Source organism: Oryzias melastigma, linkage group LG17 (genome assembly GCF_002922805.2).
Source record: "Oryzias melastigma strain HK-1 linkage group LG17, ASM292280v2, whole genome shotgun sequence".
Taxonomy (NCBI): Eukaryota; Metazoa; Chordata; class Actinopteri; order Beloniformes; family Adrianichthyidae; genus Oryzias; species Oryzias melastigma.
Window position 1 is genome coordinate 19,881,497 of NC_050528.1, and position 15,373 is coordinate 19,896,869.

The window sequence follows — 15,373 nt, forward strand, 5'->3', positions numbered from 1 at the left end:
GTAAGTAAAACATTTCTCCAAGTACTCAAATTGACTAAAGGAAGCTTTTCTGTTGTGTAACACAGAAGAAATTGGTTTCAATTCTTTGCTTTGACACATAACTGATTGTTGTATCAAACAGCAGCAAATAAATCATTTTCCCTTGCTTGTTTTATCTAGTTTCACCAACAAAATCCACAAGGACTGGTTTTCTGCAGAGGTTTGACCAACCCTAGGTAAAACGTAGTTGCACATCTATCAGGGCTTTTATTTGTATAGCCTTTGGAGTCTTACCTTTTTTTGTGAGAAATATTATTGGTCAGTTTTTTATATTTTTTTCTCACAAAATAAAATATCTTAAAAAACTACAAAATAGCTCCACTAAATATAAGTATGGAGTTTTGTGTAGCTTGATTAAAGCTGTTAACTGTCAATTAATAATCCTCAGTTGTAAATGTATTTCATCACTCAGGTGTGTATTTATACTGAGTTTCTCATCAGACAGGTTAAAAGATGGGGGATGCTGCCATGGCAGAGTTTGGAGCTGCTGCTCCTTTTTTAAGAAAGTCAGATAGGGAGCGTCTGGAAGCTCAGACTCGTCCTTTTGACATGAAGAGGGAGTGCTTCGTTCCTGATCCCGAGGTCGAATACGTGAAAGCAACCATTACAAGCCGTGATGGTGACAAAGTCACTGCTGAAACTGAATTTGGAAAGGTGAGTTGACTTGTTTTTTCTGTGCACCAAGACGGTACCTAATTTAAAATGGATTTAATTTTGTTTTTTCAGACCGTTACTGTGAAAGAGAGCGATGTACATCCTCAGAATCCGCCAAAGTTTGATAAAATTGAAGACATGGCGATGTTCACCTTCCTGCATGAGCCAGCTGTGCTGTTTAACCTCAAAGAGCGTTATGCAGCATGGATGATCTATGTGAGTCTCATGTTTTGTTTTTCTAATTCCTGATCATTTTTAAAATCTAAAAATAATAAATGGCGTCCCTTTTGTTATGTGTTAGACCTACTCTGGGCTGTTCTGTGTGACTGTCAACCCCTACAAGTGGCTGCCAGTCTACAACCAGGAGGTGGTTGTTGCCTACAGAGGAAAGAAGAGGAGTGAAGCTCCTCCTCACATCTTCTCCATCTCTGATAATGCATACCAGTACATGCTCTCAGGTACATTTCTTTGAACTTTTGATCAAAACTATTCATTTGTCGCTCATCATTTGCTTGTTTTTTTTTTTTTTTATAACTTATTTCTGACAGACAGGGAGAACCAGTCGATCCTGATTACGTAAGTCTCCATTCCCCCCATTTGTTTCTCACTTCAGATTCAAACTATAAAACCTAAAACTTTGTGTTTCTTTAAAAACAGTGGAGAATCTGGAGCAGGAAAGACTGTAAACACCAAACGTGTCATCCAGTACTTTGCCAGCATTGCTGCTGTACCAGGGGGAGGAAAAAAGGATGCTGCTGCTGAGAAGAAGGTATGATTTTAATGTTTTATATATTTTCTGATCACTAAATCTTCCATGGTATTCTAAATAGTATCTGTCTTTATAATAGTTTGTTTTTCAACACATTATAAATTCATGATAAGTGAGCCCAATTTACTGGATTTGTTGATGAATCAGGGTACCCTGGAGGATCAAATCATCCAGGCTAACCCTGCTCTGGAGGCCTTTGGAAATGCCAAGACCATCAGGAATGACAACTCTTCCAGATTTGTGAGTCAAACAAAAGTGACTATTTCTGAGATGAAGTAAGTCCACCCAAATACATTCTTTTTCCTCCATTTTAGGGTAAATTTATTCGTATTCATTTTGACAATAGAGGAAAACTTGCCTCTGCTGACATTGAGACTTGTAAGTAGCAAAGTTTGTCACATGCTTAAAAGGGAGACCTAAAAAAGTTCATCTGCCAGTGTAAACGGGATATAAATCTTTCTTTTGCAGATCTTTTGGAAAAATCCCGGGTAACTTATCAGCTCAAAGCTGAAAGGGATTACCACATATTTTACCAAATATTGTCTCAAGTAAAGCCAGAACTGCTGGGTATGCAGTCAGTAAATTGGCCATTACATAAGCTCACAGTTTCTTTTGTGTTTTAACATTTTATTTTGTCTTTTAGAAATGCTGCTCATCACCAACAACCCCTATGACTACGCCTTCATCTCCCAAGGAGAGACGACAGTAGCATCCATCAATGATTCAGAGGAGCTGTTGGCCACTGATGTGAGCCAACAATGAAATCTCAATTAATATTGCTTTTTGAACAATACATATGATACATTTTTTTATTTAAAAAATCTTATTTAGGAAGCTTTTGATGTGCTGGGCTTCACTCAAGAGGAAAAAAACAGCATGTACAAGTTGACTGGTGCCATTATGCATCATGGTAACATGAAGTTCAAGCAAAAGCAGCGAGAGGAGCAGGCTGAAGCAGACGGCACTGAAGGTCAGAGACAACTTGAGTAAATTAAATTACGGTAAATAAAAAACTAGTATACCGTATTTTTCGGACTATAAGCCGCACCGGAGTATAAGTCGCAGGGGCCAAAAAATGCATAATGAAGAAGAAAAAACCATACATAAGTCGCACTGGAGTATAAGTCGCATTTTTTTCAAGTAATTTATTTTACAAACTGGTTGAAAAAAACGATATTACATCATCCTGGAAGGTAAGTTATAACATTCATAAGTGAATAGAAAAAAGGCTGAATATGTGTCAACACATATTCACATATTAGCATCATGAAAAAAACGAAAAGGAGTAGCATTTATATAACATAACAGTTTTATTTAACTATAGCCTCAAGAACTCATCAACTTTGTATCTTTACTGTAATTAATTGCACGCAATCTCACTCCATATCACTAAATCCGTTAAATTCTTAGTCCTCTGTGTCACTTCTGAATAACTAAAGTAAATAAAGTAATTGCATAGATCACCATAAGAGGGCACTCTAGACTTACGGTCCATATCTCATCTCATTAAAAATTCATATATAAGTCGCACTGGAGTATAAGTCGCAGGGACATTCAATCTATGAAAAAAACCGCGACTTATAGTCCAGAAAATACGGTAGTCAGAAAAAAATGCAGCATTTGTATTTTTTCTCTGCAGATGCTGACAAAGCAGCTTATCTGATGGGCTTGAACTCTGCTGACTTGATCAAAGGTCTCTGTCATCCCAGAGTCAAAGTAGGGAATGAGTGGGTCACCAAGGGACAGAATGTTAACCAGGTGGGAAAAATTAAATTAAAATAAAAAATTACATAGGCTTAAACAAATATCCACAGATATTTACACATGTATGTCTTTGTTAGGTGTACTATGCTGTTGGTGCACTGTCCAAGGCAGTGTATGAGAAAATGTTCCTGTGGATGGTCATAAGAATCAACCAGTCATTGGACACCAAGCAGCCCAGACAGTACTTCATCGGAGTGCTGGACATTGCTGGATTTGAGATTTTTGATGTAAGCATATATATATTTTCCCCATGATTCTTGAATACAGCTTAGATGAAAACAGTTTAAACAGTTATCCTGTTGTCATCTGTTCCTCAGTTCAACACCTTTGAGCAGCTGTGCATCAACTTCACTAATGAAAAACTGCAACAGTTTTTCAACCATCACATGTTTGTGCTGGAGCAAGAAGAGTACAAGAAAGAAGGAATTGAATGGACCTTCATTGATTTTGGTATGGATCTGCAGGCTTGCATAGATCTGATTGAAAAGGTGAGACATTTTACTGCAAAACTTCCTTTAAAAAAGGTAGGAATTTTGATGACTAAACCACACATTTCTGTCCCTTCAGCCCATGGGTATCATGTCCATCCTTGAAGAGGAGTGCATGTTTCCCAAAGCCAGTGATGCCACCTTCAAAGCTAAGCTTTATGACAACCACTTGGGAAAATCTAATAACTTCCAGAAACCCAGGAATGTCAAAGGAAAACCAGAGGCCCATTTTTCCCTGGTTCATTATGCAGGAACTGTTGACTATAACATCAACAACTGGCTGGTGAAGAACAAAGATCCTCTGAATGAGACGGTGGTTGGATTGTACCAGAAGTCAACCGTGAAACTGCTTGCTACTCTGTTTGCCAACTATGCTGGAGCTGATTCAGGTAGGTATTATTAAGAGGAAATATTGAGGATGGATAGATAGATGAGATGCATGATATAAAAAGATTTGATGCCTCTTTGATTACTTTTGTTGTCTGGGAAAAATGCTTAAAATCATGTTCTGTATTGTTGTTGTTTTGAAGTTCAAGAAAGTGGTGGAAAGGGCAAAGGTAGTGGCAGCAAAAAGAAAGGCTCTTCTTTCCAAACGGTGTCTGCTCTACACAGGGTAAAATGATTTGGGAAAACAAACTCTTGTCATGTTAAATACTTTTAATACTTTAATTGTAATGGTGGGGCTTGTTAATTCCATTTACTTTAAGGAAAATCTCAACAAGCTGATGACCAACCTGCGGTCCACTCACCCTCACTTTGTGCGCTGCATCATCCCCAACGAGACCAAGACTCCTGGGGCCATGGAGAACCCTCTGGTGATGCACCAGCTGCGCTGTAACGGCGTGCTGGAAGGCATCAGGATCTGCAGAAAGGGCTTCCCAAACAGGATCCTCTACGGGGATTTCAAGCAGAGGTTTGCACTTGATTAACTTTTGCACACCAACATATATTTAGACCCACATATTATGTCTATGTAGAGGGGGTGGCTTTAGGGGTGATATGTACTTTATTTCAAATAAATATATTTCTTAAATACCCTTAGACTCTTCATTTAAGAAATTACAAATTGTATTTAGGACCGCCATAGTGTCTTTTGTCGTCTTTTATTTTAAAAAATAAATGTTTTTGGTTTTTGTTATAGTTCCTTGTGTTTATAGATGTTTGTGTAAAGAAACACAATAATTTGAATTTCCCAAATAAAAATACTAATAAAATTGTAATCTTTTGCTATTTTCTATTTTCATCTACCCATATTTAAGGTACCGCATCTTAAATCCCAGTGCCATTCCCGAAGGACAGTTTATTGACAACAAAAAAGCTTCTGAGAAGCTTTTGGGCTCCTTGGATATTGACCACAATCAGTACAAACTGGGGCACACCAAGGTATGTATGTGAGTTGAATGCTTCAGATGCTATCCCGAGCAAAAAATAGCCTATTTAAGTGGACTACAAGCATACTTAATTTATGCTAAAAGTGAGGAAGTATGCTTAGTATTTACTTGTGTGCGTGTGTTATTTTTCTTTTATCATTTTGGTTGGTTGGGCATTTATGTTTATACAGAAGCTCTCAAGAAAAAAACAATACAAACCCCAAAAAACAGCCTGATAGCTCAGTTGATCGAGTGCAAGACTTGCACATGAGAAAACAGAGTTAGATTTCCAGGGGGTGCAACAAGTTGAACCCAGTCTGGGCCCTGAGGCAAAACCCTTCACGCTACTGCCCAACTATGTAGCCATAAGAGGTCCCGAGTTTGGGTCTCCCTGTGGCAACCTAGATAGAATACAGGGTTGTGTCAGGAAGGGGATCCGGTGTAAGGCTCTATGCCAAACACAATGAGCAGATCAGTGAAAGCTGCTTTGCTGGGGATATGTCGAAAGGTGAACAACAACTCTCAAGAAAAAGATCTTTAGTCATGTGTAATGTGGTTCACAGAGGAAAACTGCTACAATGCTGGTCAAACATGTTTCTTAAAAAAGCAGCACATTTGCATATATTTTGTTGACATTGTTTTTGACCCAAAACAGGTGTTTTTTAAAGCTGGACTTCTTGGTCTTCTGGAAGAGATGCGAGATGACCGCTTGGCCCTTATTATCACCAGAATCCAGGCCAGATCACGAGGTGTTTTGGCAAGAATTGAATTCCAAAAGATTGTGGAACGCAGGTCAGTGAATACTAACATTGAATGACATGACTTCAGGTTAAGGTACAAAGATGTAATGGGGTTATAATTTAGAGTTCCAAATAGAGTAAGGCAAAAAACAAACTCTAATTTGATTAAAAGAAATCTGTAGTTAAAGTTAAACAATCAAATGTATTATTACATTTCACACAGGGATGCTCTACTAGTGATCCAGTGGAACATTCGTGCCTTCATGGGTGTCAAGAATTGGCCTTGGATGAAGCTGTACTTTAAGATCAAACCCCTGCTAAAATCAGCAGAAACTGAGAAGGAGATGGCCAACATGAAGGAAGAGTTTGCCAAACTAAAGGAAGCGTATGCAAAATCGGAATCTCGTAGAAAAGAACTGGAAGAAAAAATGGTTTCTCTTCTCCAAGAGAAGAACGACCTGCAGCTCCAAGTTCAGGCGGTACGTAAGGAGGTGTTGCTTATATATTTAAATTAAAACCCTTTAGCTGTGTTAATTATCTTGACATCCTTGTGATTATCTTTACAAACAGGAACAAGATAATCTTTGTGATGCTGAAGAAAGATGTGAGGGACTCATAAAGAGTAAAATTCAGCTGGAGGCTAAAATCAAAGAGCTGACTGAAAGGCTGGAGGATGAAGAGGAGATTAATGCTGAACTGACTGCCAAAAAGAGAAAGCTGGAAGACGAATGCTCTGAGTTAAAGAAGGACATTGATGACCTGGAGCTAACTCTGGCTAAAGTGGAGAAGGAGAAGCATGCCACTGAGAACAAGGTACTGGAAAACAAGAGATTTGATCTCAAATGTATTTTCTAGGAGTGATATTAAAGCTGACAGAGATTTATGGCTCATTTGTAACAGGTGAAAAACCTGACAGAGGAGATGGCTGCTTTGGATGAAATCATAGCCAAGCTCACCAAGGAGAAGAAAGCTTTACAAGAAGCTCATCAGCAAACGCTGGATGACCTGCAGAGTGAGGAAGACAAAGTCAACACTCTGACCAAGGCCAAAGCTAAGCTGGAGCAGCAAGTGGACGATGTAATGAACTTAGAAGGTCAAGAGAGCTTGAACAAATATTAGCTACAAATACTAAAGCATATGTTTCATTTGCAGCTTGAGGGGTCCCTCGAACAGGAGAAGAAAATCCGGATGGACCTTGAAAGAGCAAAGAGGAAGCTTGAAGGAGATCTGAAGTTGGCCCAAGAAAGTGTCATGGATCTTGAAAATGACAAGCAGCAACTTGAAGAGAGACTGAAAAAGTAACTTTAAGACGTTTGTGTTTCTAAAAATGAAAAATTATTGTTACTTTTTAACTTGATTTTTTTACTTGTTCATCTACAGGAAAGATTTTGAAATCAGTCAACTTAATGGTAAAATAGAAGATGAACAGGCAATGTGCGCCCAACTCCAGAAGAAGCTCAAAGAGCTGCAGGTGAGAAAATATAAAGCATCAAGGACTATCAAAGTGTAACCACATGTGCAGATTAGAAGTATTTAACACTAGCTTTCTACGACTTTGGTCTTAGGCTCGCATTGAAGAGCTTGAGGAGGAACTTGAAGCAGAGCGAGCTGCTCGGGCCAAAGTGGAGAAGCAGAGAGCAGACTTGGCTCGGGAGCTGGAGGAGATCAGTGAGAGGCTGGAAGAAGCTGGAGGAGCCACGGCTGCTCAGATCGAGATGAACAAGAAGAGGGAGGCCGAGTTCCAGAAACTCCGCAGAGACCTTGAAGAGGCCACTCTGCACCATGAATCCACAACTGCTGCACTAAGAAAGAAACAGGCAGACAGTGTGGCTGACCTGGGAGAGCAGATTGACAACCTGCAGAGAGTCAAGCAGAAACTGGAGAAGGAGAAGAGCGAGCTCAAACTGGAGCTGGATGATGTGGTTTCCAACATGGAACAGATTGTAAAGTCTAAGGTGTGTAACAGCCAACTAAAGGGTGCTTAATATATTCTTAACATTCAGACCTCTTTAAATTCTTCACCATTTGCATAATTGCAGTCATTTGGAAAAATCAGGAAAGTTTACTTCATTTCTCAGTGATGTGCACTGTGTGAACCACTTTAACAAAAAACAAATAGAAATGTCCTTAAATTTACAAAAAAGAAAAACTTGAGAATGTACAATCACTGTAGCTTTTAATAACATTAACCGTCTCCACTGCTGCTCTACCAGAATCACCCAATGGAAGCCTCTCCTCAGTGCAAGACATATAAAAGTCCTCATAGAGTTTGCAAAGAACACAAGAAGGACTCCAGATCATGAGAAATAACATTCATTAGTCTAATGATAACAAAATTGAACTTTTTGGTGTTAATTTTGAGCGATTATGTGTGGAGAAAGCCAGGCATTGCTCATTACCTGCCCAATACAATCCCTTCAGTGATACATGGAGGTGGGAGCATCATGCTTTAGGGTGTTTTTTTAGCAGCAGGGATATGGCGACTGGTTGCAAGTTAAGGAAAGATGAATGTGGCCAAGTACAGAAATATCTTGGAAGGCCTTTCTAGAGTTTAACTTAGGAGGTGTTACGTAAAGAGATGTTGCTTAGAGAATTTAAAGGAAGTTGCTTTAACTTAAAAGGTTTAACTTAAAACAAAACAAAACCCAAAGCTAACATAACAAAGAAGTTGCTACAGAACAACTCTTCCCTGTTCTTAACTGGCATAGCTGGAGCCCCGATCAAAACTGAATTGAGCCTCTGGAGAGAGATGAAATTGGCTTTGCACCAAAGTTAACATCAAACCTGACAGAGCTACAGAAGATCTGTAAGGAAGTACACCAAAGGATTCCCAAATCCTGGTGTGACAAACGTATTGTATCACTCCTGTATTAGCTCAAAAAGGTGTTTCAACTCAATACTACAAAGGGTCAGAACACTTATGACCACGTGATTTTTCAGTTTTTCTCTTTTTGTAAATATGTAGAAATTTCTACCCATGATCTCTGGTCAAGATGGAGCACTTTGCGTATTAGGAAATATAAAAAAACGTTCCTGATTTACCAAATGGTTGTAATTACACAAAAGTGAAACATTGAAAGAAGTCTGAATACTGTCAGTAAACACAGCACACAAACAAGGCAGGAAACCAATGATATATTATAACTTTTCTTCCAAGAGTTGTTCTGGAGAAAAGGTTAAGTAAACAAAATTATGTTTTGTTTTCAGAACAATTTGGAGAAAATGTGCAGATCTCTGGAGGACCAGATGAATGAATATAAAACCAAGTCTGAGGAAGGACAGCGCACCATCAACGACTTCACCATGCAGAAAGCTAAGCTTCAAACTGAAAATGGTTAGCTCTTCAATGCAACTCCTCAGTTCACTTTTGAGAATAAGAAACAACATTTTAATAGTCTGTTTGAATTAGGTGAACTTCAAAGACAGCTGGAGGAGAAAGGCTCCCTGGTGTCTCAACTCACCAGAGGAAAACAGTCTTATACTCAGCAGATTGATGACCTGAAACGACAGCTTGAAGAAGAAGTCAAGGTAGATCTGGTAGCCATGACACCACATTTAGGTTTAACTGAGGCCAGCTAAGTAATAGGTTTTTATTATCATTTTTAGGCCAAGAACGCCTTAGCCCATGCTGTGCAGTCAGCTCGCCATGACTGCGACCTCCTCAGGGAGCAGTATGAGGAGGAGCAGGAGGCCAAGGCTGAGCTGCAGCGCAGCATGTCCAAAGCCAACTCTGAGGTGGCTCAGTGGAGAACAAAGTACGAAACTGACGCCATCCAGAGGACTGAGGAACTGGAAGAAGCCAAGTAAGACAAACACGACTGAAGCTAAAGAACCCAGCAATGATCTAAAGTGGATGAACTTTTCATACGTCCTTGTACAAAATAGGAAGAAGCTGGCTCAGCGTTTACAGGACGCTGAGGAGGCTGTTGAAGCAGTGAATGCTAAATGTTCCTCTCTGGAGAAGACCAAACACAGACTGCAGAATGAGATTGAAGATCTCATGGTGGATGTGGAGAGGTCAAATGCTGCTGCTGCAGCTCTGGACAAGAAGCAGAGGAACTTTGACAAGGTCAGCTTTATGGATGTCCCGTCTATCTACAGAAATTGGTCATGAAAGAAAAAAAAAAATTTAATTGAAAGTGGACACCATTGTCCAGGTCTTGGCAGAATGGAAGCAAAAGTATGAAGAGTCCCAATCAGAGCTGGAAAGTTCACAAAAGGAAGCCAGATCTCTGAGTACTGAGCTCTTCAAACTGAAGAACTCATATGAAGAGGCCCTGGAGCATCTGGAGACCATGAAAAGAGAAAACAAGAACCTACAAGGTCTGTCTACCAATCACTAAACTTTATTTATCCACAAAGCTATGTGATGTTCATAGATGATGACTGTATTCAATCTAGAGGAAATATCTGACCTGACTGAGCAAATTGGTGAGGGTGGAAAGAGCATTCACGAGCTTGAGAAGATTCGCAAGCAGCTGGAACAAGAGAAGTCAGAGATCCAGACAGCTCTGGAGGAAGCAGAGGTATGCTGTCCGGTTCAAGAGGGAGTCTGACAATCTTTGGTAGATTACTAATCACAATCTTCCATGAATCTATATTATGACAGGCTTCACTGGAGCATGAAGAGGGCAAGATTCTCAGAGTCCAGCTCGAGTTTAACCAAATCAAAGCAGACATGGAGCGTAAGCTGGCTGAGAAAGATGAAGAGATGGAGCAAGCCAAGAGAAACCAACAGAGAGTTGTAGATACTCTGCAGAGCTCTCTGGAGGCTGAAACCCGAAGCCGCAATGAAGCTCTTCGTATTAAGAAGAAGATGGAGGGAGACCTCAATGAGATGGAGATCCAGCTCAGCCAAGCCAACAGGCAGGCAGCTGAAGCCCAGAAACAGCTGAAGGCTGTTCATGCACATCTGAAGGTATGCATGAGCGACAAGAGATAGATGTTTAACTTTTTTATATAATTACACAGCTAACGGTAAAAAATATCTCGAAGGATGCCCAACTTCAACTCGACGACTCTCTGCGAGCCAATGATGACATGAAAGAGAACCTAGCCATCATTGAAAGACGCAACAACCTCCTTCAAGCTGAACTGGAGGAGCTCAGAGCTGCTCTGGAACAAACCGAGAGAAGCCGCAAACTTGCTGAGCAGGAGCTGCTGGACGTCAGTGAGAGGGTGCAGCTGCTGCACTCACAGGTCTGTGACTGTCTTTTAAGGTACTAGTATGTTTAGTTTGCTAAAGCTGCTTTCAGGCATTAATATTTTCTCTATTCACTAAAAACAGAACACAAGCCTGATAAACCAGAAGAAGAAGCTGGAATCTGATACAGTCCAGCTTCAAACAGAGGTTGAGGATGCGGTTCAGGAGTGCAGAAACGCTGAAGAGAAGGCCAAAAAGGCCATCACTGATGCCTCCATGATGGCAGAGGAGCTGAAGAAAGAGCAGGACACCAGCGCTCACCTGGAGCGCATGAAGAAGAACATGGAACAAACCATCAAAGACCTGCAGCACCGTCTGGATGAAGCTGAGCAGATCGCCATGAAGGGAGGGAAGAAGCAGGTGCAGAAGCTGGAGGCCAGGGTGAGTACACGTTCCTCTTAAACTCCAATACATTGAAGATCAAAAGAGTCTATTTCTCTAAATGTACTGTATGTTATTTTACTGATTCTGTGAATTCTGCAGGTCAGGGAACTTGAAAACGAGGTTGAAAGTGAGCAAAGAAAAGCCGGCGATGCTATCAAGGGAGTCAGAAAGTATGAAAGACGTATCAAAGAGCTTACTTATCAGGTAATTGTGAATCCAGAACACCAACATTTTGATTATTCGAATAATCTAAAATAAATTAGCTAGATCTTTTAAAGTTTTTTTTCGCTTGCTTGTTTTCAGACTGAAGAAGACCGTAAAAACCTGTCACGTCTTCAAGATTTGGTGGACAAGCTGCAGCTCAAGGTGAAATCCTACAAGAAAACTGCAGAAGAATCTGTAAGTGTAACACTGTAAAACCAGCTTGCATGTCATTCTAAAAACCCAGCAACAAATGTATTCATTTTTTTTGTTCTCCAGGAGGAACAGGCCAACACCAACCTGACTAAGTTCCGCAAGCTTCAACATGAGCTCGATGAGGCTGAGGAGAGAGCAGACATTGCCGAGTCTCAGGTCAACAAGCTGCGCGCCAAGAGCCGCGACATGAGTTCAAAGGTCAGTTTGTGCGCCTAAAAATACTTTGATCATCTACGTAAAATGCATTTTAATGCCTTACTTTACTCTGAAACATTAGAACACACTCTCCCACAACACCATGACTAACATCTGCATTTTTACTTTCAGAAAGGGCAAGATGAAGAATGAAGTTGTCCCTTGAAAAGGCTTCCTGTGTGACTTCAGAGACACTTGTGGACTGTGTTAAAGTGTCTCCCTAAGCATGTCTCCTTGTTAAGTAGAATAAAAGTAATCAGCATCCCAAACTGTGTTTTCTTTTTTTCCTCATGATAATTAAAATACTAAATTAAACTGATTAGATTCAATGCACTTAGAGTACAGTACATAAGTGCACATTAAGAAAGAAGATCAATTTTAGAAAACATGCTTAAGAACATACACACAAGATTTTACAGGGATAGTCTTACAATTTTTAAGCAACATTGCTTTCTGGATGTTACAAAGCATGGCTTTTAAAGCAAGTCCTAACATAGAGCTAAAGAGAATGACAACACAATTTAAAAGCTCAAAAAACTTCACAAGGGCAATTTTTTCCTAAAACTCTGATAACTGATTTTTGTTACAAGAGGAACTGTTTCTCTGTAAGAGCTAAAGTTATAAAATGAATCTAATTAAAAACATCACAGACATGTACTACTCATGAGATTTGCACATAATTTCACTATTTTTTGCTTAGAGTAAAAACATTAGCAACTACAAAAAAAATCAAACAAAAAAAGATAATAGAGTAGAATTTGTACAAAAAATGTTTTTTTTTCCATTAACCAAATTATTCATTCATTCTTTCATCTTCTTGGCCGCTTTGTCCCTTTCGGGGTCACTGGACAGGTCGCCAGTCTGTTGCAGCTAACCTAATTATTCATAATGATTTCAATGAAACCCTTTCAAATACATATAAATACCGGTAATAAATCTTTCAAATAATAAATACATGGAGGCTGCAAACACCTATAACACAAATGCATAGCAGTTCCATTTGTTCAGGGTTGGATTGTCATAAATGTGTTATAGCAGCTACTCAAATGCTTAATTGACCAGGAGAGGGCGCTGTCTAGTAATAATCACTTTTTATAACAGTGAAGGTACATTTCAGCAAAATTTGCTGTCTTTTTATTATACCTCTGGTAATAAATTTTTTTATAAACTCAAAAAAAATATACTTTTGTGCACTTGGAGAAATAAATCAATGTAAGGCTCATCACGGTTCGATATGTACTAAAAATAAAAAAAAGAAAGAAAAGCAAACATTATAGCAGTTGTGATACACTAAGCAGTCTGAAGGGTACACAAGGCCTCTTTGAGAGAACCCGGGGTATGCCATAATGGAGTGTGGGCTGTAAAATGAACAGACTTATAGACTTAAGTACTATAAGATGGTGAAAAATATTTTACAGTTCTAACTGCAATTTAAAACAGCCAGTGTTTTACTTTAGCTCATTTTTAAAGGAAATCTTCCAGCAGAAACAGAATACATTTGAAGTGACTCAAAGATTTGTGTTTCTCTCAGAGAAAATGTTTGCTGATTTGTTCTGGTTTGATCAAATGTGACTATTAAAAGTGAGTATCACACCTTTAATAAGTTCAAATACTAACCTTCACATCATTTCGTGAGGTCTGACAACAGACTTCAAAGGAAGACGTTTTGGCCACAAGTCAACATAAAGTGCAACAAATCAGACCTACAGCATCCAAACATAAATCCCCCCAAAAAAGAGTCCATTAATGCAACTCATCAATCAATTTACACAATTTTCAAATAACTTTGAATGCAAATGGTACTTACTGTTATCTCCCCTTGAATCATCAGCAGTGCTCAGGATGCGAGTCCACACCAGCATTCATAGTCTGAAAGAGTGAGGAGAAGACAAGGACAGACAGGGATCAGGTCCTGTGAGCTTCCATCAGAACTCAACACCTCTTAGAAGTGACCTTTCACAACAACGAAGATCACATTCTACCAATAGCTTCTCTGGCTCCAGTTTCAAACTTAAGTGGGACAAGGTGTCTCACACCTTCTTTTACACATGTGATCGAAATAGCAAAATGCACAGCCTAAAAACAGCTGAGAATGACACTGGAGTTCCTTTAACAGAACAAAGGATGAGCAAACAAGGTGAAAATTGTAATGCAAAAGGAAAAAAAAGTAGCAAAGATTGGGATTTCATGTCTTTCAAAATTTGACTTTAATTGAATTTAAAACTCATAGCCAAAGCGAAAAAAAACATGTTTTTTGTATGTTATTTTTTTAAGTTTATCACATTTTTACTGGTATTCTTGATTATTCAACAGTAATTTTTAACACATTCTTGTATAGGAAATGATAAAAAAAAAAAAAAAAATCAAACACATATAGCTATACAATTCATAGGCGATTGAGTACTCATCATCTGCTGTTGCTGGTCAAGAGGGTGGTAAAATATTGCCGTGACAACCTGCGTCACAAGCTGTCCCCAAGCTATTCTCTAAACCCCCAAGCCCTCAAAGGCAGCCAGCAGGAATTTCACAAGTTATCTTTGTGCCCAAGGATAAAGAGAAGAAAACAATGCCATGTCAATAGGAGCAGCCAAGGGCAGGCGACTCATGTAGCTTTTGGACACATGCCCAAAATAAAGGTCACTACAACATTAATCTATTTCAATCCAAAAGGTGTTGTATTTTAAGTTTTTGAAGAAGCTACCTGTGGAAATTTGCTTTCTTCGCAGAACTCTTAAAAAGTGTTAAACTGAATTCTAGGTTTAAAAAAGACATGAAAAGATATCATTACCAAGATAAATGCTTTAATAAGTCAAATGTTTCTTTGCATCTTTCACCCTACCTAAAATTAAAATTAGATTAAAAAATCACATTTGCATTAACAATTAATGCAATTAAATAAATAAAAAAAAATGTATTAAACCTTCAAAAAGACGTTTTTTTAATTACACCTAACTTTTTAGCTTAGAAACAACTGTCATAAGTAGAACTTTAATCTGAAATTTGGACTGAAATAGCAACTTATTTGTCCTAGAAAGACAAGGTGAGAAAAAGAACAACTGTGCAAAAACTAAACTATATGTCACCCTTTTTGGAGTACAGCTTTTATTGTAAAATTGATACTTTAAGGTAAAGTTTAGTATTTAAAACATTTTTATGGCTAATAATATATTTTAATTTACTTAAATGGTAAATGGTGTATCCTTGTATTGCGTTTTCTACCCTCCTCGAAGGCCAAAAGTGCTTTGGCCGCAAACGGCACAGACCCATTCACCCATTCACCCGTTCACTCACTGGTGGCGGCTCCACTGTCGAACACTGGCACCAACCTTCCACCAGAGGTGTGGATATCA

The 15,373-nt window shown here is 38.9% G+C and overlaps 1 protein-coding gene and 1 long non-coding RNA gene across 11 annotated transcripts in view; one reads left to right on the plus strand and one right to left on the minus strand.

Annotated features, from left to right (window-relative positions):
* LOC112147115 overlaps window positions 1-15,373 on the minus strand; it is a 39,405-nt gene that overhangs the window by 3,816 nt on the left and 20,216 nt on the right. For 5 of the 10 annotated variants that reach the window (XR_002919400.2, XR_002919398.2, XR_002919396.2 and 2 more), the window contains exons 4-6: window positions 13,831-13,892; window positions 13,641-13,726; window positions 4,464-4,606 (exon numbers count right to left, since the gene is read on the minus strand). This is a non-coding gene — a long non-coding RNA (uncharacterized LOC112147115). The remainder of the gene's footprint in view (window positions 1-4,463; window positions 4,607-13,640; window positions 13,727-13,830; window positions 13,893-15,373) is intronic. The other 5 variants (XR_002919399.2, XR_002919397.2, XR_002919395.2 and 2 more) reach the window with 2 other exon arrangements.
* On the plus strand, window positions 378-14,933 carry LOC112147114 (myosin-7). Its single transcript, XM_024273255.2, has 37 exons — window positions 378-693; window positions 766-909; window positions 995-1,151; window positions 1,242-1,269; window positions 1,351-1,462; window positions 1,610-1,702; window positions 1,777-1,840; window positions 1,931-2,029; window positions 2,106-2,209; window positions 2,294-2,432; window positions 3,102-3,220; window positions 3,304-3,453; window positions 3,544-3,714; window positions 3,794-4,103; window positions 4,245-4,327; window positions 4,422-4,627; window positions 4,974-5,097; window positions 5,740-5,876; window positions 6,048-6,303; window positions 6,395-6,637; window positions 6,725-6,901; window positions 6,977-7,122; window positions 7,205-7,295; window positions 7,390-7,779; window positions 9,032-9,158; window positions 9,234-9,352; window positions 9,431-9,627; window positions 9,710-9,893; window positions 9,982-10,147; window positions 10,226-10,350; window positions 10,434-10,742; window positions 10,820-11,023; window positions 11,112-11,408; window positions 11,511-11,615; window positions 11,715-11,810; window positions 11,892-12,026; window positions 12,156-14,933. The coding sequence occupies exons 1-37, from the start codon at window positions 493-495 to the stop codon at window positions 12,174-12,176; spliced, it is 5,829 nt and encodes a 1,942-aa protein (XP_024129023.1). The 5' UTR covers window positions 378-492; the 3' UTR covers window positions 12,177-14,933.

Coding starts and splice junctions, on each gene's coding strand:
- LOC112147114 (XM_024273255.2), top strand. CDS start 493: ATGGGGGATGCTGCCATGGCAGAGTTTGGAGCTGCTGCTCCTTTTTTA. Junction 9,159..9,233: donor TAAGCTTCAAACTGAAAATG/GTTAGCTCTTCA, acceptor TGTTTGAATTAG/GTGAACTTCAAAGACAGCTG. Junction 11,811..11,891: donor AGAAAACTGCAGAAGAATCT/GTAAGTGTAACA, acceptor TTTGTTCTCCAG/GAGGAACAGGCCAACACCAA.